The 22954-nt window shown below is 37.7% G+C and overlaps 3 protein-coding genes across 4 annotated transcripts; 2 read left to right on the top strand and 1 right to left on the bottom strand.

Moving 5' to 3' along the window:
- The first annotated feature begins 1943 nt into the window (after positions 1-1943).
- On the top strand, positions 1944-8591 carry LOC128210340 (lim and transglutaminase domain protein ltd-1-like). Of its 2 annotated transcripts, none has more exons than XM_052914628.1 (10): positions 1944-1982; positions 3452-3623; positions 3947-4243; positions 4364-4602; positions 4856-5070; positions 5746-6425; positions 6696-6830; positions 6987-7130; positions 7712-7901; positions 8378-8591. In XM_052914628.1, the coding sequence occupies exons 2-10, from the start codon at positions 3501-3503 to the stop codon at positions 8527-8529; spliced, it is 2175 nt and encodes a 724-aa protein (XP_052770588.1). In that variant the 5' UTR covers positions 1944-1982; positions 3452-3500; the 3' UTR covers positions 8530-8591. The 2 variants fall into 2 exon arrangements, with proteins under 2 accessions (XP_052770588.1, XP_052770587.1); XM_052914627.1 differs by having other exon boundaries at positions 1960-2092.
- Positions 8592-8643: 52 nt separating this feature from the next.
- Positions 8644-20968, bottom strand: LOC128210339 (hillarin-like). Its single transcript, XM_052914626.1, has 11 exons — positions 20815-20968; positions 19638-19837; positions 13685-13966; positions 13229-13458; positions 12633-12865; positions 11530-12212; positions 11060-11200; positions 10719-10862; positions 9563-9752; positions 9118-9278; positions 8644-8999 (listed from the first exon to the last, which is right to left on the bottom strand). Exons 2-10 carry the CDS (start codon positions 19806-19808, stop codon positions 9118-9120), a joined length of 2235 nt encoding a protein of 744 aa, XP_052770586.1. The 5' UTR covers positions 19809-19837; positions 20815-20968; the 3' UTR covers positions 8644-8999.
- On the top strand, positions 19930-22687 carry LOC128210885 (uncharacterized protein C2orf16-like). Its single transcript, XM_052915240.1, has 3 exons — positions 19930-19941; positions 21190-21921; positions 22250-22687. The coding sequence occupies exons 1-3, from the start codon at positions 19930-19932 to the stop codon at positions 22685-22687; spliced, it is 1182 nt and encodes a 393-aa protein (XP_052771200.1).
- Positions 22688-22954: the final 267 nt, after the last annotated feature.

The raw sequence follows: 22954 nt of genomic DNA, 5'->3' as shown, positions 1-22954 counted from the left end.
TCCGAGGGCAGTCGTATTGGCACGAGCCCGAGGGCCTATTCGACTGGCCCGAGAACAAAAATAGTGCCAATGTCAAATCACTTATTTATTGACAATTTTATTCAATAACATCATGCACTTTAAGGATTCAAAGTTTAAAACACTATTTTTTTTAAATATTAACGTTTTATTAATGACTTTAAAATAAAATGGCTTCCGTTTCCGAATTTCCAGCTGCGAATCTGTATGACTTTTTGGCCCTGTTTAATTAGCCAATCAGATTCTGTAAAATGCAGGATTTATATCTATATCACTTTTTGACCCGGGGCCTCTAACTGTTATAAATATTGGCACTGTTATAGAGGATGCCTTTGTATTATTGGACGAGGGAAATGCTGTGTTAAAGGGCTAATATTTAACAGTTATTTAATAATATTCGTTACAAAACCGTACGGAACATTAAATAAAACGGCTCTAAAAGGCTTTGATATTTGTAATTAGGCTGATAATTTCATAAAAGCAGTATATAATTTAGCTTTACAGTGAAGGAAACTGTGAGAGCTTGGTTCCGAACAATGGGGGTTTCGTTTATAGAAGCGAGATGAATATGTCTCTATCGGGGCTCGACCCCACCGCTTCCTGTGTAATAGGAGGATACCTATACCATCATATCTATGTCGCCCTGTAAGAGCTTATCAATACAATCAAAAACGAAAGCATATGCACACAATAGTTTTGCCATATCATTTTACATGAAAGCATATCATTGCAGAATCAATGACATAAATCATAAAACTATGTATAAAATGGATGGAAACCAACTTTGAATAAAATATCTCTTATATCTTCAGAACATTTGGGTATCTTCTTAACACATTAAAACGTGCATAAAAAGGATATGTTTAAGTCCTGCATACAGTTTTTAAAATGATTGAAAATATAATTTTGGAAATTTTATGTTTGACATTTTTATTCTGGAAAAAACCTTAGCATATACTATTTCACACTACCAGACATAACGCTTTTCTTCTTTTATGTTAATATAACTTTAATTTAGCAAAGACATTATGAAATAGCTTAGTTGCTTTACGACCAATATCTAATTATTTTTTCTCCTTCATCATATCACGTAATTCAGCATATGTTTAATCAGTTTAACAAAACAGGAAAAATTAACAATTGAATTTGATCGAGTTCGAATATGATTTCCAATCCCTTTTCGATAGATCAACATCTTGAGGCACTAAACGATATTCTTTCGTTTTATGACATTACATAACTTTTCTCCACAAGGTGATTTTATTATTCATCATGCATAAGTTAAGCAGTTTGTGATCATAGTGACCGATCATCGACGTAAATACCACTCTATATCTTGAATTTTTAATGCAAAATTTAAAACTTGTGCAGTAGCTACCTTATTTCCTCCGTGACGGTTTCCGGTCCGTCCAAAACAGTGCTGCCAGTTACTACTGCAGTAGATGGATATAATTTTAGATCATTAACCTCATTATTTACAAGACCATTAATAAATAATCGTTGCATTTACTGAATTGTTAATATCATTAAAGAGTCTATCGAGTAAAGAAATACCTCTAGACCTTTAAGTGTACATGTATACATGTGCTGTTGATGATTTACCTTAAAAGGCTAAACCACATGTATGGAATTTCAATGGTGTAAAACAGTGTCAAATCTTATTAACATTTAACAAGTTAATAGGTTTATGCAACTAAGCAGTTATATACATGACCATGAGCAGAATGGGATTAAAAGTACGCCACCCACGACCCTGTGCGTCAACTTAATGTTTTCAATAAATTGTATTTGATATAAAATATACAAACTATTTTCTTGATGTCCTGTGGTGGGGTACGATGTTGAATTGGATAAAATTGAGATCATATTTAACAAGCAGTGAAAATTAAATTCCAGATGTATACCCGAATTGGAGGATTTATGGTAAAAGATCGATCGCGGCTGACTAATAAATGGCTTTAGAAGTGAGTGTTTACCTATAAACAAAGATATTATACCTTAAAAGAGGGATAATATTAATTTGAACAGTGTTAAACGAAGATTAAAACTGGTTTGGATTTAGTGGTTAAGAACGGTGAGTGAACTATTTTAATACAGAAAATTAATACCCTTAAAATCAAATGTATCTTAATAACTGAGTTGTGTCAGTAGTGTATTTGTATATACTCCATATTTTACATCTATAGAGCACTGCAGGACGTTATATGTATTATTTGTTTGTTGGTTTAGTTTTAAACAAAGATTTGTGAAGGTATTCCTCCAGCTATAGAAAATCTTATCAGGATAAATGATTTTGTAAACATGTAAAATGTTGATTGTAAACTGCAAGCCGCCTTGTACAACTTTACAATTAACATAATTTTGATAATGGTACTTAAATGAAATATGCGTAGTCATAAACAGAAATAATATAATCATAAATTGTAACTTTACTACGTTTATCAAAATGTTATTTGTTGTAATGAATACTTAATTCCAAATGTTTGTATTTAACCCGGTGCGAGTATACATGTACACTCATGAATGAATGAACGCATTGACCTGATTGTCACGGGTCAATTTGTTCACTGCTCATTTTATTTATTATTGGATTAAACTCTACGATATTGAATTTTAATTGTGTTAGCTTTGAAATACGTCTATTAAGCAATAGGTCGAATGTGGCTGCTTGATAAGAAACCTAATAATCAAGACCGCCTATGTAAGGAAACAATCTGGATCCATACACTTAAAACGATGTTCCCCAACGGTCTAAATAATAAACTTTTGTATGATATTTAACAATACTACATGGTTGTCATAATTTATTGTTTGCTTATTATTACGATTTTTTTACACAAATCATACAAATTCACTTCAGAGAATATATCTAAGATGTAAATTACTTTTTCTACCTATAATTAAAAAAGTAGAAAAAAATAATAATAATAATAATGATACATCTATACATCTAAGTACCAAGATGTTGCCATCTTAGAAAAGCTTTCATATCTTGCAAGTAGTCGCATGTATACATGTTGTTGTTTAAATAATGTATCATACAGATTTGATCAGCAACGTTGCCGAGAAACAATCATCCTTGAATTATCGACTATACCACCCTGGCGAGAAATTGATTAAAAGTAAAACGGTATTAAGGTGTAGCCCCCTTCCTCCTTGCATACTGAATGCAACTGTTATTTCCATCTTAATCCTGCATAACAATTATAATCATATTTACGAAAGTGTAAGTTCATGAACCGACTACCTGTGATATCGGTCCAAACCATTGCGAAGCGAATACTCCTTATACTGAAACCTTGGGGTCTGCTTACTAAAAGATGGAATTATCTACTACGGTCTAAACTTAAAACCTTGAAATGTGCTTACTTAAAAGTGGGATTTGTTTTCAGTATTATCGCCTGCAGAAGTAATCCGTTCTTTTTTATGGCAGCACGATCTCACGACGCCGAATCCACAGACTTCTTACAATTACTTGCGTGATGGGTTGCACCTCCTCACAGCCCCCACCCCGGGAACCGACCCCACTACCACCACCTCCTCGACAGAGAACACCCCTCCCTCGGGACCGCGCACAGATCGAGATAGACAGGGGCAAAGATGAGGTAGGGATGTTCGCCAATATCTTAATAACTCGAAATGGGTAATGCCAGTTGAATGAAACGCACATCAGATAAGAGTTAGGATTTTTATTTCAGTACAGATTTATATTATAATTTTATTAAATGACTTATTGTTGTTGTTTTTTTTTCGTTTGACTACCTCCAATTCTATGACTTGTCATTTGTAGTCGCTGTCCGTTTAATTTATATTAAGTACAACACAACCATTTAGTGCCAGGTATTTTTATCAATACGAGAAATAAGATGTTCTTTTTCTTGTATATATCATATATTTGCACTCCTTGTTAACTTAACATCCATAATAGGACCACATCCGTTGGACGGAAGACGGCTACCCCGATCCCTTACCTCCCTCCGATGACCCGGATGTGAAGATCAAAGATGCCGACCGTTGGTATGATGACGATGAGTTCAACAAGGCTAGCGAAGACGTTGACTTGTTTGATACGGAAGTAGCGGTCGATGACGTCTCTATGACGTCAGTAGACGATGGAAGTGCAGTACCCGGGTCCAAGACGGCTCTCTCTCTCAGCCATATAAAACCTTCCACCAAAGCGAAACCGACCTTGAGATTTGACCGTGTTGATGCGCATGCAAGAAAGGTTGCTCTTTTAATCATCATTTTGAAAATTTATTTGTATAACTTTGATATGAGTATTATAAGTTAAGAGTAATTCAACCTTTAAAATATAAAGTATTAATTTCATTCTAAAACAATTCAGGCGGATCCAACACTTCTAGACTCTTTCGACACCTTGGTATCCTACTTAACGACTCCTTGGGAAGGCGATCGGCACCGCCAAATCAGAGTCGCTAGGGCGCTTGTTGTGTGGTTGAGTATACAGACGCTTGATGAAGGCGCGAGCGTCGAGGAGCCCAGTTTGGACACCCCGCGAGGGCTACTGAAGTTCCTAAAATTGAAACGAATGACATATCCCACGTGCTACGCAATTCTATGCAGGTTGGAATATGCATTTCTATATGTTAAGTCGCTTTATATTATCATGAACATGTTTTCATCTTAATATGTGTTAAAACGGCTAAATATTTACTTAGGTAGTCCTTTTGAAAACAATAACAAAATAAGAATGAAAATAATTCTTTAAAATTAGCAAATAATTTGATGGTTCAAAATTCAAACATAACTTTGGATCTTAAATAAACTCGTTACAATAGTTTTTTGCAACGATATAATGAGCTCGATTCTAACTTAGAAAGGCCGGACTGAAATGCGTCGTAATAGACGGCTTGGTAAAAGCGGCGCCGTATGAACCCGGTGACGACTCAGTGTCATCAACCAATTGGAATGCCGTATTTTGCGAGTACGGCTGGCAATTGGTTCATCCGTACTGGGTATGTCGGGCATTATGTGGCCATCAGCTGGCAGGCTGGACCAAGTCGGTGACGGACCGTACAGAGGGCGGGTCAGGTGAGCTAAATATTTATTATCTATAATTATTTATCCGATACACACATATTGCACCATTTGATGTTTTAAAGTACATGAGCTTTCCGCCAGGAAAGCGATTTGGCCATCGTGATAGTCCATGTGAACGTTGTTTTCTTCCGTCGTCGGCACCCGAAAACCATACAAAAATCGTATTTGTGTGTAGAAGTAACATTTGATATTTAGAAACATTTCAATGGTCGCAATAGTGGAAGGCATTTAAAAATATTTGTTAAGCAACCATAAATAGGCTTTATTTACGGGTTTCATTTTCATGCAGAAAAAAATCAAACTTTACAAAGAAACTTAATGTCCCATACGTCCCATTCTATCACTATTTCTACAGATACATCATGACAAACTCTGTCCGTTGATGTTTCCGCGGCGAGTAAATTGCTCACTGCTCAATTTTAGTGAACACGGACCGGACTTGCAAGCGTCCGCGGACACATAGAATAGAACCGACAGTATTTAACTGGTTCGATTTTAATGTACGTGGATATCGTAGACATGTAAGATCGGCCTTACGGGGTGTGGAACAGTTAGTGACCGTTTAAAAAAGATAAAACTTAAACGACACGATACACACAAAAGAGTATGAATATTTGATTTTATATTTCAAACTATATTACCATGTTTTATTGAATATTATTTCAGTCGGTGTGATACGGAACGCGTTTCAAAACCGTTACTTCATGCCGAAACCGGCTGAATTCCTATATGAATGCTTCCCAAACAAGAAGGCATGGCAACTCGTGGAACCGGATATGCAAGTACCCAATCGAAAAGCATTCTTAGAGATGCCCTACCTACTACCGCCCTTTCACGGATTGGGACTTCAGCTTGTATCGGACCGAAAGTGCCATTTGGAAAGCACTGACGGGTTCTGCAAAATCGAACTCAAGGGACGTAATACTAATTCACATCTTCTGAATTTGCAATACGAGTTATTCAAGAAAGGGGATGAAGACAATCAAGATAAATCGGTGTTCCCAAGAATGGTGTTCAACTACAGAGCGAATGAATATTTTGTGTTTGAAATACGATTCCCCACTGAAGGGACGTATAAACTAGTTATTTACGGCGGGCCGTATAAATACACCGCATTACGACTGTGTGAATTCCGCATAGATTGTAAGAAAACCATGCCATCTAGTCTCGGACTGCTGCCCCTGTGTTGTGACGATATTGGGTACGGGCCTGGACCAGTGTGCATGGCCGCCGGGCTTCTGATGCCATCCAAGCCCAATGGACTTCTACCCGTAAATAAAGGGGATAAAAAGTTGACAACAGAAATCAAGTTCCAGATAAGGGATGATTATGTCCGAAAACACGAGGTTTGCTTTTTGTGATATCTAATGTAATAAATCCTTGTTTTAATTTCACATCCATGTTTAAACAAATATAGTATGTATGGCGTTTGCTTTATATTAAAGTAATGTTGATAAGAAATTAGTTGTTATCGGTTTAAAGCTAAAGTTTTTATTTATAACGACAATAAATCTAGCGAATTTTACAAAACAGAAGAGCGAATATCACTTTCAAATTGACAAGAAAATCATGTTTACAGCGTTATAATTAGAGCTTAATGCCCGATACTTTTTCAGTACTCTGTTGCTCTTTACGGCGGAGATGATAATGGGAGTCAGGCGGCGTGTATTGACGTCAGCGACGGTGTACGTGACGTCAATGATGTCCGCGAGGCAAAGTTACTTAAGCTAACAATCACCAAAGAGTTTCAGGTAAGATAATAATACAGGTATAAATAGTGATATCAATTGTATACAGTAAAAACACATGTTGTGGTTGAAACCTATGTAGCTTGATGATAGTTATACTAATGGAGATAATGATAAACTTTCAATTAGAATGTGTTTTTATTTCACTTATCCTTTCAGCTCGCAATAACCGTGCAGCTTCCCAGCGAAGGAGAATTTGGCTTGACTGTGTGTGAGAGGATTGGTCGTGGAAATGAGGTCAAAGTAAAGGTCATTTGTAACTATCTCCTTTCTACGCATGCACATCACGGAGGATTTATGAAGGTATCTATAAAGGATGAAGTATTTTCAGCGACACATTTATCCAAACAAATGAAATTGTACTAGACTAGGAGTCACATCCAAATACACAGAACATTCGCCATAAATCGTGTAAGGCTTCTACTAACAACTTAAGTTGTGGAAGAAATATGAAGTGGCGAAATTGATACAATGCTTATTTGTCCATTCAAAGAAAATTGGCACTAAATTACCAAACAAAATTCAAGTATGAATACCTTTAAATGTGTTTATAAGATGAAAATGCCAAAGGGCAATAACTCAAAGAGTATGAAATTTCCATATCAAGATTTATTTTAGTTACGTTAACATATGACTTACGATACTAAGAAAAAAAAGATTTTTATATATTGGATGGGGAAATTTTGATATTGACGTCTTGAGTTTACTTGATACTCACATTTTGAAAAAAACCCTGATCATTTTATGTAACGGGGTGATACTGATAACAGAAACCGTTTATAATCCGTTTTAGACCTTATTTGGAACGAAAAAAACAACAGGTGATCTTAAGCAAAAATAAAGTAGAATATGACAATTCTATAACATTAACATGATTTTTCCAGGCTAATGTTCGAAACGCCAAGGCAGAATTAGCTCGCGCATGCACAGAGCCAGCGGGTGGAGAGGCATTGAAGCGGAAAGTTCAGAATATTTCTACGGGTCTAGATAAATGTCGAAAACAGGGCGTCAGAGACTCGGATCAAGACGTCTGCGTTGCGGAGACGGAAATGGAGTTCCTTAAGTGCAAGGATTGTTAGTAACTGCTTAAACATCTTATACTTACAAGCAAATGTATTGCATAAGTGCAGCAGTTACAAAGTGAAATTAAGATAAGGCGATAAACAAGTCATTTAATACGTGGGCAATTATTTCAGCAATACTGTATCATCTACCTTAACGTCATCTATGTTTACAATATTATGAACATGTTTACAGATAATACATTACAGATAATTTTGTTTCAACAAAATGCCCTCTGATATGTAATCCTCGTCTTTCATAGCTGTCTCAAGAATACCACCAATTCAAGTTGCATGCTGTCAATCTATAAACTGCATATTGACGTTATTGAATGAATTACTGGTCGTAATTAAAGCGATTTAAGTAAAAGAAGAAATACATTAAAGGGAATTTATTCTCTTTAATTTTATTATAGGCAAAGTTTTTGTTATAGTCGGTATTCAATTACTAATAAGAAATCAAGCTGTTGGTGGTTTGTTTGTTTTCAGTACTGCGTGACTGTCATCTGCGCGATAACTATCACGTGACTCTGCGCGCACTTGCAATAATGGAGCGTTATCGAAATCGAGGCGCGTTGCTAAGAGAACACAAGTCTGTGGAACATCTTCGCAAGAAACAGGAAACGGAGAGAGGCGACTGAACAGGAAATAGTTAACTGCTTAACATTGCCTCTCGGGTAGAGCCAAATATGGACTCTCCATAACTGGGACTTTTATATTACCCTTTCCTTGTTGCTATTTTCCACAAACGCTCATATTGCTAAATATGTTAATATAAAACATTGGTTTGCATATTTATGTGCCAAATAAAAGTTTCAACGACCATCATTTTTTATCCAAAATTTGATACAATGCCTGAAGAATATAATTCACTTAGGCAACAGTTTGTGAAGGTAGAAACTCAAATAACATGCCAGTGTCATACATGTACAATGTTTATCGTTTGGTTAATTCACCTATAATATGTGTCAAAATGTTGACATTAACTGACTTGTAATACAAGTTTATGTTGCTTAACATGCACATTTTAAGTAAAGTACTAAACATCCAGAAGTCTCTATAACTAACCACACCATCTCGTCATCAAACACCAGAGTTCGTTTATAGTTTCCTGAAATGTTAAAAAAAACTCAGTTACGAAAACAGAACCTTAACAATTTTAAAACATAATCAGTATGTGTTTACCATTATAATGCATGCTAAAGCAATATGAACGTGATAATACCCACCTAAATGTGATTTTCTTTTCTCTGATTCTCCTGTTTTTGCTTAAGATTTTTCACAGCTACAATTTCGTTATGTAAAGCTTCTTTGTATTTGTACCGAGTCAAGATGGTCAGAGCTCGAACGGACACGTGGAAGTTGTCACGGAGGTGGCAATCACGTAGTACTGAAAAACAATAAGAGGAGGCCAAATTATTCTATAGGTCGAGATAATGATAAAAACCCGCTGGTTGGCATGATTGCCATGGCACAGATATGGTTGCAACGTTAAATATAACAAAGTTTTATAGATAGTTGAATTTACGAATAGTGTTCATTTTTTTAATCCTTCCGATGCTATGAAAATAACAATATGTTCAAACTATGTCACAATGACACTACGAAAAAGCATTACACCTAATCTAACAATCGATGAACTTGTCAAAGTTAACGTTAAAGGTGTAACCGTACAGTCTTTGCATTTGAGGAACTCTTTCATCGTCTCCGCCATACAGACGTCCTCATCGGTGTCAGGAATCTTCTCTTTCCGGGCCTTATTCAGCAGAGAGTCTATGTTCTCTATTTTCTTTTTCATGTCTGCTCCGCTAGCTGGCTCGCTGCATACACGTGTCATCTCTGCCTTAATGTTCTTTACATTTGCCTGACATACAACGAAATGCATTCCTCGTTTAGGAGATTAAAGTCGGTAGGAAATTCCAATGTGATAAACTTTAAATAGAGAAAATGACTTATTAACGTAGCCGATACTTAGTTGTGTGATTTAGTTTAAACATGATATATTTTACAACGATTGTGAAGTTCTTTTTACATATACTAAGTCACTTTCGATGGCACGATGTTTCACGAGAGTGTGGTCTTGTGTTGTGGGGGAAACCGGAGAAAACCCACTTGTCCGGCGATGACTTGCTACGAGCAAGTAGTTTGACCTCAAATATTGCAAAATAGGCCATTTATAAATAAAAGGAAAAATACAACTTCAATTAGTGTATATTTGTCGTTTTAGTCACTCATATAGATACATGTAACCATTCCAAATACTACCAAACTAACTATGGGGTTAAACGTCTCGATGAAATCATTTTTAAATGAGCTTCAGCAATTTTGCCTGTATACTGTACATGTAACGATACTTTCAGACATAAACAAACTCAAATATCTCACCATAACAGTGGTATTTTGACGTTTACTTTGAGACGTAAACTCCAAAAGTCAACTGTTGATAACAACCTTGGTATGTACATTGAAATAACGATACGATGGGCTTGATAAGGTTTCGATTACCGATCAGAATAAATAATAAATACTATCTAAATCGATTTAATTCAAAAGTTCAAGTGTGGTAGTAGATACCCGACGGTGGACCGGAATGTGCTCATATCATATACACACAAGAAACAGGCGACACAAACAGGAACGCCACATGACACAACGTACATATAAAAACTCAATATACTTGTAAGATATAATATATTGTATCATGATTCATATTTGCATTAGTACGGTTGGTGAAACCACTGGTGTATGGGAATAAACCAATTCAAATGAGCGAAACGTCAGACATATCCTGCCACCTTTAGGTAAACCAATAACAGTTTAACCACCAGACCTTGTAAAATGCACCATGATATTGCAGCGTGGAGACCAGGTAGTTGCAGATGGCCTTCTCTTGCAGCCCACCGGAAACACTTGCCGCCTTGTGGATGGTGACGCCAAATTCACCCTCTTGCGGAAGGCGAACCGTTATCACCAACTGGATAACATCATAATTTATTAGGCCGTACGATACCTCAAGTCCATGTTTATAACATAATCATTAAATCTACATAAACACGAACGGTCATTACAGGGGTGCATTTTGCGTTGATCTAATCAACAATACAGCATTCTTAAAAATAAAAACACATCTTTTCTGTGTGCATACATATGAGAAGCTATGTATTCATGTACCTGATACTCAGTGGTAATTTTAACTGAGACGTGTTCCTTCTCTGATACACTTTCATCATTTACCCCTTTCACAAAGTCGCTACCATCGATCTTCGCCGCTCGCCGCCCACCAACCTCACCCCCGTGTATAGCTGCAGAGTACTGTAAGAGATTGACTATAAAGTTTATGATCACACCTTAATTGAAGCAATACGTACATACTTATATCAGCAACGCTATTTTTTCCTTAACTAAATGTAACATTATGTAACATTGATGATATTATAACTTGATTGTGTATTTCTTTCGTCAGACAAATCATGTACATAAAATACGTCCTGTTCTTCAAAATATATCTGCTTTATTGAACATAAGGATAGCTTCAAAATATTTTGTTTTCTATGTTTACCTAGGCAAATGGTAATTATGTTTTGAGACATTGCACTTTACACATCGTTGCCTCTGTTTACCAAATTCATCATAACTTCTACCTGCTCGTGTTTAACAAAATCATCTCTGATTTGAAACTTTATCTCCGTTGTAAGCTTCTTGTCGTTCTTGTTCACAGGAATAAGTCCACTCGGTTTGGTTGGCATCATAAGGCCTGCTTCCATCGATACTGGGCCTGGTCCATAACCAAAATGTTCACAGCTAAGAGGCAGTAGGTCAAAATCTTTCATCGTCTGTTTACATTTAATCAAAACTTCACACAGCCGTAGCGCTGTCGACTTATATGGCCCGCCGTAAATAACAAGTTTGTATGTTCCCGTTCTCGGAAACCGTACATCAAATATAAAATGTTCGTTCGCTCTTGAGTTAAAGACCATCCGTGCCAGAACGTTCTTTGAATCGTCTGAATCGTCATGCCCGTCTTTCTTGAACAGCTCGTATTGAAGATTAAGCATATGTGCGTTCGTCGTTTTGGCTTTCAGTTGAATGCGGGAGAATCCATTAACAGTTTCTAAAACGCAAGACTGTTCACTCTCCAGAGTGAGAGCTTGGCCGTGAAAGGGCGGGAGGAGGTATGGATATTTGTAGAACTCTTCCTTGGTCTTAAGTTGAGCTTTTGGTTCAACCAGTTGCCAGTCCTTTTGGAAGGGAAATGCTTCGTAGAGGAATTCCGAGGGTTTTGGCATAAAGTACCGGTCCTGAAACGTATTTCGGACTATTCCCCCTGGAAGGAAATGGGAGAAAAATGTAACGCTTCAGTGGACTTTGTATTTACTTCTATAAAACACTCGATAAAAGCCTACATAAAGAGGTAAATAGTAAATCATCCGGTCAGAATGCGGTTGTTACCAATAAAATAACCCAGTAAGTCACATGTTATGCAACGATAGTAGGGTCACAACAATTTTTCCTTATCCGATTTATTTACAAATTGCATATGAAATTAATAATTACTTATTGAAGGTAAAACAATGTTTGTATATTGTTATGAATATCATGCTCATTCCTGATCTTTTTCGTAAGTGTTGTTTGGGGATATCTGGCCCCATTCTACACATGTTTCGGGGAAAAGGAAATAATTAATTGGCTGCATAAAAGGAAACAAAGAAATTTAATTATTAAACAATTATTAAATTTGAAATACCGGCAGCTTTCTCTTGTTGCCGCATTGATTTTCCATCAGCTTCCACTTTCGTCCAGCCACCGAGATTCTGCCCAAACAACGCTCGACAAATCCAAAAAGGGTGCACAATTTGCCACCCGAAATCGCCACAATATACGGCTGTCCAGTTTGTTGTCGGAAGTTTCGTATCCCCTGGTTCGTACCGCGCTGCTTTTACGAGACCAGTTATAATGGCACATTGGAGACCAGCTTTCCTGTTTGATTCGATACGAAAAGCAAACGCATGACAATTCTATATTATTTACAGCAATACTTTCAATAATTCATTTTTACACGTTCAAACCAATATTGCAAAATATGTGGAGATGTTTCAAATTTTATATAATGTATGAGACATTCATAATGTAATAATACATCCATCTAGTTAAAGAATATACACTACAGATGACCTAATATGATACAATATCAGCTGATACGAATCTCAACCATTCTAATTGGCTAACTAGCCCGCCAAATACAGGACTCTCTCATTTTTCATTGGCTGTCAGAACCAGCCCGGATACCAGGAACAACGCGCAATAACCTTTTTGTGACAGTGTAAGTAGTACATAACAAACCTGCATAGAAGAGCATAGCACGTTGTATACGTCATCCGTTCTTCTTTCACCAGCTGCATCACACCCCGAGGACTCTCCATATCTCCAACACAGGGTGTGTCCATCCGCTGAGTGCTCATCCATACAACAATAGCTCGAGCCAGCATTATTTCATTGAACCGATCCTGGGGCCATGAACGTTTCAGGTAGGCAGTCAATTCGCTAAAGGAATCCATGAGTCTGTCACTTGCCTTGAATTTAAACAGAATGACAAATATTGTCCGAAATGTAAATGAATCGTCTGAATGACAACGTTTCGCTTTAACTTCATTTATTCACTGTCAATATACAATGTACTATATAGTGCTCATTGAACATTAGGAAATTAAATACTTAATTGACAATTGTCGTAGTAAACGTCATAATAACGGACTGCAGTCGGTATCACAAGACAATTTCATGGTGCATCATTCTTACCTTTCTTGCATGGTCATCCACTTCATTAAACTTTAAAGTTGGTTTAGTTTTAGTGGAATGTTTATCTTTCTTGGTTCGTCCGCCAACCTCCCCACCAAATGACGTTACGCTAACATCATCATGCCCTTCCTCCACGTCAAAAAGATCGGCGTCGTCGCTCGCTTTATTGAAGTCGTCATCCTCGAACCAACGGTCGTTGCCTTTAATTTTGACGTCTGCAGCGTCACTAGAAGGCGGTGGAATCACATCCGGGTAAGATCCTTCAGTTGATGATAATTCATGCTGTAGCAAATTGAAAACAATACCCAGTTGTTCTGGTTATATCTTTCGCAGAGCTATACACATTTACAACATCTGCTGAAAATTCTAGCGTATTGATTGGATTGATAATGATATACAAGTACAATTTAACGAATAAAGGATGAACCTATTTTTTGTGGAAGGTTATAGTATATTCTACAATTATTAAAGAGCGAGCCTTTCAATATGATCTGATATCTACTGGCAGAAAGTCATATGGATATAAGTGTTTTATTATATGACAATTTACATTTTCAGACCAACTCTTAAAGCCTCGTGTCTTTACCCATATGCTATGGATTGAAAACTAAGAACCATACCGGAAAAAACAGCAACATTAAAATCATAATAAGAATGATTCTATATTTAGATCAGGATTAAGAGAAAACCCTAATGAATATAGTTTTTATTTTGCTCGTCGATGGCTCTCTGAACCAATGAGAGACTGTCTATTTAAAGGTCATATTAAACCATAATGTTTTATATAAAGTTTCTTCGAGAGAGATCCTTAGCAACCACACAATGCATCCTCCAACGTATGAAAATATTTGTCACTTGTCCACTGGTGTGCTATTTTCAGTGGCAATGATGTTTAGTGTTACATTCACTAGCACACATGTTAAGTGTCACATTCACTGGCACCAATGTTAACTGTTACATTCACTAGCACACATGTTAAGTGTCACATTCACTAGCACACATGTTAAGTGTCACATTCACTAGCACACATGTTACGTGTCACATTCACTAGCACACATGTTAAGTGTCACATTCACTAGCATACATGTTAAGTGTCACATTCACTAGCACACATGTTTAGTATCAAATTCACTGGCACCAACGATAAGTGTCACATTCACTAGCACACATGTTAAGTGTCACATTCACTGGCACCAATGTTAAGTGTCACATTCACTGGCACCAATGTTAAGTGTTACATTTACTGGCACCAAAGTTAATTGTTATATTCACTAGCACACATGTTAAGTGTCACATTCACTAGCAAACATGTTAAGTGTCAAATTCACTGGCACCAATGTTAAGTGTCACATTCACTGGCACCAATGTTAAGTGTTACATTCACTGGCACCAATGTTAAGTGTCACATTCACTAGCACACATGATTAGTGTCACATTCACTGGCAACAATGTTTACTGTTATATTCACTTGCACCAATGTTAAGTGTCACATTCACTGGCACACATGCTAAGTGTTACATTCACTGGCCCCAATGTTAAGTGTCACATTCACTAGCACACATGTTAAGTGTTAATTTACTGGCACCAATGTTAAGTGTCACATTCACTGGCACCATTGTTCAGTGTTACATTTACTGGCACCAATGTTAACTGTTATATTCACTAGCAAACATGTTAAGTGTCACATTCACTGGCACCAATGTTAAGTGTCACATTCACTGGCACGAATGTTAAGTGTTATATCACTGGCACCAATGTTAAGTGTCACATTCACTGGCACACATGTTAAGTGTTATATCACGGGCACACATGTTAAGTGTTACATTCACTGGCACACATGTTAAGTGTTACATTCACTGGCACCAATGTTAAGTGTTACATTCACTGGCACCAATGTTACGTGTCACATTCACTGGCACCAATGTTAAGTGTTACATTTACTGGCACCAATGTTAACTGTTATATTCACCAGCACACATGTTAAGTGTCACATTCACTGGCACCAATGTTAAGTGTCACATTCACTGGCACCAATGTTAAGTGTTATATCACTGGCACACATGTTAAGTGTTACATTCACTGGCACACATGTAAAGTGTTACATTCACTGGCACACATGTTAAGTGTCACATTCACTAGCACACATGTAAAGTGTTACATTCACTGGCACACATGTTAAGTGTCACATTCACTAGCACACATGTTAAGTGTCACATTCACTGGCACCAATGTTAAGTGTCACATTCACTGGCACCAATGTTAAGTGTTACATTCACTGGCACACATGTAAAGTGTTACATTCACTGGCACACATGTTAAGTGTCACATTCACTAGCACACATGTAAAGTGTTACATTCACTGGCACACATGTTAAGTGTCACATTCACTAGCACACATGTTAAGTGTCACATTCACTAGCACACATGTTAAGTGTCTCATTCACTGGCACCAATGTTAAGTGTTACATTCACTGGCACACATGTTAAGTGTCACATTCACCAGCACACATGTTAAGTGTCACATTCACTGGCACCAATGTTAAGTGTCACATTCACTGGCACCAATGTTAAGTGTTATATCACTGGCACACATGTTAAGTGTTACATTCACTGGCACACATGTAAAGTGTTACATTCACTGGCACACATGTTAAGTGTCACATTCACTAGCACACATGTAAAGTGTTACATTCACTGGCACACATGTTAAGTGTCACATTCACTAGCACACATGTTAAGTGTCACATTCACTAGCACACATGTAAAGTGTTACATTCACTGGCACACATGTTAAGTGTCACATTCACTAGCACAAATGTTAAGTGTCACATGCACTGGCACCAATGTTAAGTGTCACATTCACTAGCACACATGTTAAGTGTCACATTCACTGGCATCAATGTTAACTGTTATATTCACTAGCACCAATGATAAGTGTCACATTCACTGGCACCAATGTTAAGTGTCACATTTACTGGCACCAATGTTAAGTGTCACATTTACTGGCACCAATGTTAGGTGTTATATTCACTGGCACTAATGTTAAGTGTCATATTTACTGAAAACAATATTAAGTGTTACATTTTTGGCACCAATGTTAAGTGTCACATTCACTGGCACCAATGTTCAGTGTTACATTCACTGGCACCAATATCCAGTGTTACATTAACTGGCACCAATGTTAAGTATTACATTCAGTGGCACTAATGGCAAGTGTTACATTCACTGAAAACAATATTAAGTGTTACATTATTTGGCACCAATATTAAGTGTTACATTCACTGGCACTAATGTTAATTGTTACATTCACTGGCACTAATGTTTAGTGTTACATTCAGTGGCACCAATGTTAAGTGTTACATTCAGTGGCACCAATGTTTAGTGTCATATCCATTGGCACCAATGTTAAGTGTTAATTTACTGGCACTAATTTTTAGTGTTGCATTCACTGTCACCAATGTTGAGTGTTACAATTACTAGCACTAATGTTAAGTTTTACATTCACTGGCACTAATGTTTAGTGTTGCATTCACTTGCAGTTATATTTAGTTTGACATTTACTGGCACTCATGTTAAGTGTAGCATTCACTGGCACTAATGGTAAGTGTAACGTTCACTGGCACCAAGGTTAAGTGCCACATTCACTGGCACCAATGTTAAGTGTTACATTCACTGGCACTAATGATAAGTGTTACATTCACTGGCACCAATGTTAAGTGTTACATTCACTGGCACTAATGATAAGTGTTACATTCACTGGCACTAATGTTAAGTGTTACATTCACTGGCACTAATGTTAAGTGTTACATTCACTGGCACTAATGATAAGTGTTACATTCACTGGCACTAATGTTAAGTGTTACATTCACTGGCACTAATGTTAAGTGTTACATTCACTGGCACTAATGATAAGTGTTACATTCACTGGCACCAATGTTAAGTGTTACATTCACTGGCACTAATGTTAAGTGTTACATTCACTGGCACTAATGTTAAGTGTTACATTCACTGGCACTAATGTTAAGTGTTACATTCACTGGCACTAATGATAAGTGTTACATTCACTGGCACTAATGTTAAGTGTTACATTCACTGGCACTAATGTTAAGTGTTACATTCACTGGCACTAATGATAAGTGTTACATTCACTGGCACCAATGTTAAGTGTTACATTCACTGGCACCAATGTTAAGTGTTACATTCACTGGCACTAATGTTAAGTGTTACATTCACTGGCACTAATGTTAAGTGTTACATTCACTGGCACTAATGTTAAGTGTTACATTCACTGGCACTAATGATAAGTGTTACATTCACTGGCACTAATGTTAAGTGTTACATTCACTGGCACTAATGTTAAGTGTTACATTCACTGGCACTAATGATAAGTGTTACATTCACTGGCACCAATGTTAAGTGTTACATTCACTGGCACTAATGATAAGTGTTACATTCACTGGCACCAATGTTAAGTGTTACATTCACTGGCACTAATGTTTAGTGTTACATTCACTGGCACCAATGTTAAGTGTTACATTCACTGGCACTAATGTTAGGTGTTACATTCACTGGCACCAATGTTAAGTGTTACATTCACTGGCACTAATGATAAGTGTTACATTCACTGGCACTAATGTTAAGTGCAGCATTCACTGGCACTAGGGTTAAGTGTTACATGCACTGGCACTAATGTTTAGTGTTTCTTTTACTGACACTTATGTTAACTGTTACATTCACTGGCATTAATGTTAAGTGTTTCATTTACTGACACTAATGTTAAGTGTTACATTTACTGGCACTAATTTTAAGCGTTTCATTTACTGACGCTTTACATTCACTGGCACTAATATTAAGTTTAGTGTTACATTCACTGGCACTAATGTTAAGTGTTACATTCACTGGCACTAATGTTAAGTGTTACAGTCGGTGGCACTAATGTTAAGTGTTACATTCACTGACACCAACGTTGAATGTTACATTCACAGGCACCAAGGTTGAATGTTACATTCACTGGCACCAAGGTTGAATGTTACATTTATAGGCATCAATATTTAAGTGTTTTTTATCAGCACCTATGGCACGGCCATAATCGGTAAAGAATTTTTAAGAATCAAGGATACCAGTGTACCAGAAAATCCATTAACCACAATGGCGTTTTGAATTGCTAATTTGAGCTTTCAAATAGAGTTACCGCATTTGAATATACAGCTTTTGTGTGTTTTATAAAAAGAAGAACAGTGAGGAATTTTTAGAAATACAGATAGTTGTTCTTTTTTATAAAGTTGTTTATTATGTTTAGATGCATATAACCCAATATAAAAAAAACTTAATATGAATAGATATTTTATCGATATTAAATCACATTAAAATGTCATTATGTTTTCATCGTAAGGAAATGCATCATGTCGGGTATAATAAATTGGTATATATAAATCCAACGCTAAGAGTTTAAGTGAATATAAATGGGTTATAATCCACTCTTTAGATATAACCTATGGTTGAGACGGATAGAGAATCGGTTATCGATCATGCACGTTTCCAAACAATAGGAAAGAATAATGATTTTCGCGTAACTTCTTCATGAACCGTGTTCGATGCCATAATGAGGAAGTACTCTAGATTTAAAAATCTATAATAGATTACGTATAACTAGTATTATTAGAACGTATTTGATTCCATTGGTGCCTTGGAAGATATTTACATTCGCCAACGACAAAATGCAGAAAAGTTCCTGCATACAAAATACCTTTTTAAAAAAAACGTTTATATAGTAGATCTGATGTACTGGTGTGTCGCCACCAAGACCACTCGGCTTAAGACAACACGAATAATTTTCAAACCTTTCAAACTTATAATATCTCAAACACTGTAAAACATGAACGCCTCTCTATTCGGAAACAGAAGTGGTTTGTTTAACGTCTAAATCCAACGCCAGATCTCTGGATTCCCTTACCTCATCCACAGCGGTGTCTATTATCACTTCCGCCATGTCCGGCGGAAGAGGTGTCGGTTCTCGAGGAGGCGGAGGTGGGGGCGTCGGTGTCCTTGGTGGCGGTGGTGGAGGCGTGGGGGTCCGGGGTGGCGTCGGCAATGGTGGAGGTGGTGTTGAACCTCCGCAGCCCATTATTGGACGTACGGATTGTGTTCTAGCCTCTAGATATGTGAAATTCAAATTTACAGACCAATGCCATCGCCGAGGGTGTTTAGTGTCGCGAGATTTATGAATATACACGATAACGACAGACATGTTAAATGTGGTATGTTGTTAATTTAAACAACGGCAATAATATGATTCTATATTGTCAATTTTGGTTGCTTTATAACCTACCCCCCAACCCCGCCAAAAATAATGAAAAAATAAATGAATAAATGAATGAATGAATGAATGAATGAATGAATGATTGAATGAATGAATGAATAAATGATTGAATGATTGAATGAATGAATGAATGAATGGATGAATGGATGGATGGATGGATGGATGGATGGATGGATGGATGGATGGATGGATGGATGGATGATGATAAATAAATAAAAACATAAATAAATAAATAAATAATAAATAAATAATAAATAATAAATATATAAATAAATAAATAAATAATAATAATAAATAAATAATAATAAATAAATAAATAATTTAAAAAAATAAAAAAGTATAAATAAGTAAGTAAATAAAAAGTAAATAAAAATAATAATAAAAATAAATAAATAATAGTAAATAATAATATAGAAATAAATAAATAAATAAAAATAAATAAAAATAAATAAATAAATAAATAAATAAATGCCGCTATCGGACCTCAAGAATGATGTTCTACTAACAAATATGTTTACATTAAAGTACGATTTGCCAGATTTGTATAATAAAAGACGCCATGATGTGTGTCTGCCATCAGAAAACGTGAAGAGCGTGCCTTCCGTTAAACTAAGCGGCAGTATTTTACACAATTCGTAACAAAAGCATTTTTAAATACTGCTGAATTGTTTGATGTTCTAAGGCGCTGTCTTATTGTATAATATACATCTACCCTTTATTATTTCAGGAATATATTTCATATATCTCACTCCTCGTATTAGGAAAAAATAGATACAGCAAAGATACTGATTAATGTAAATAAAAAACATACCGTGTATTCATAACTCCTTTCAAGTAATCAGTGTATCATTTTAAGTCGAGAGGTGTCAGAAAACTGATAACAACCAAAAGCAGTCTCTTTTAAGTTTAAAAACCATATTGACAATCGATTTGCATTTTCAGAAAACTAATAAAAAGGAAGTATATCAGAATGGTTTACATTTCTTCCTATTTCTGAATATTAAATTGATTACCTCTAAAGTTTATTGATTCTTGTAACTCAATAAACTAATTTATGATTTAAAAGAATTCATCCGTACTCATTTGTATTCAAAATAAGCACTTATGGTAGACTAGTTACATAGAAAAGGATTGTTTAATTTATATCAAATCTGAACATGAGTTTTGAGTCAACGTTTTGTTTAAGGTGTTAACACCTCCAACACAGGGCGAACACCTCAGCACCGAGGGCAAACATACAGCAGCATTCAACCCAGGGCGCACACCTCAAGCACAGAGCACACATCTCAAGCACCGATGGCACACATTCAACACCGAGCGCACACCTTCAGCACAGAGCGCACACCTCCAGCAGAGAGCGCACACCTCCAGCACCGACGGAAAACTTCAAGCAGAGAGCGCACACCTCAAGCACAGAGCGCACACCTCAAGCAGACAGCGCACACCACAAGCACAGAGCACACACCTCAAGCACCGAGGGCACACATTCAGCACCGAGCGCACACCTCCAGCACAGAGCGCACACCTCCAGCAGAGAGCACACAACTCCATCAGAAAGCGCACACCTCCAGCAGAGAGCGCACACCTCCAGCACGGACGGAAAACTTCAAGCACAGAGCGCACACCTCAAGCAAAGAGCACACACCTCCAGGAGAGCGCACACCTCCAGAACCGACGAAGAACTTCAAGCACAGAGCGCAACCCTCAAGCACAGAGCACACACCTCCAGCAGAGAGCGCACACATCCAGCAGAGAGGGCACACCTCCAGCACCGACGGAAAACTTTAAGCACAGAGCGCACACCTCAAGCACCAAGCGCACACCTCCAACAGAGAGCGCACACTTCCAGCACCGACGGAAAACTTCAAGCACAGAGCGCACACACTACAGCACAGAGCGCACTACTCCAGCAGACAGCGTACGCCTCCAGCAGACAGCGCACACCTCCAGCTCCGATGGAAAACTTTAAGCACAAGAGCGCACACCTCAAGCACCAGCGCCACCTCCAGAGAGAGCGCACACTCCAGCACCGAAGGAAAACTTCAAGCACAGAGCGCACACCTCCAGCACAGAGCGCACACATCAAGCAGCGATGGCACACATTCAGCACGAGCGCACACCTCCAGCAGAGAGCGCACACCTCCAGCAGAGAGCGCACACCTGCAGCGGAGAGCGCACACCTCCGGCAGAGAGCGCACACCTCCAGCACCGACTGAAAACTTCAAGCACAGAGCGCACACTTCCAGCACCGACGGAAAACTTCAAGCACAGAGCGCACACCCCCAGCAGAGAGCGCACTCCTCCAGCAGACAGCGCACACCTCCAGCAGACAGCGCACACCTCCAGCACCGACGGAAAACTTTAAGCACAGAGCGCACACCTCAAGCACCAAGCGCACACCTCCAGCAGAGAGCGCACACCTCCAGCACCGAAGGAAAACTTCAAGCACAGAGCGCACACCTCCAGCACAGAGCGCACACATCAAGCACCGAGGGCCCGAGGGCACACATTCAGCACCGAGCGCACACCTGCAGCAGAGAGCGCACACCTCCAGCAGAGAGCGCACACCTTCAGCAGAGAGCGCACACCTCCAGCATCGACTGAAAACTTCAAGCACAGAGCGCACACCTCAAGCAGAGGGCGCACACCTCAAACAGAGAGCGCACACCTCCAGCACCGACTGAAAACTTCAAGCACAGTGCGCACACCTCAAGCACAGAACACCCCAACATTTATAGGTATGGTATTATGTATATATATATATATAAAGTAATATGTGTTTGAATTATGGGGGAATTAAATGAAATCTGAATGGTAGAAATTAAGATTTGTCTAATAAAAAACATGGTTTTAGATTTTCCGTAAACTAAATAGTATTTAGTTTAGGAAATACCCTTATGCAAAGGACAATTTTGGTGAAAAATGGGTTTTTATGGTTGTGTGAAGTAAGC

Source organism: Mya arenaria, chromosome 12, assembly GCF_026914265.1.
Source record: "Mya arenaria isolate MELC-2E11 chromosome 12, ASM2691426v1".
Taxonomy (NCBI): domain Eukaryota; kingdom Metazoa; phylum Mollusca; class Bivalvia; order Myida; family Myidae; genus Mya; species Mya arenaria.
This window is presented reverse-complemented; position numbering and strand designations above follow the sequence as displayed.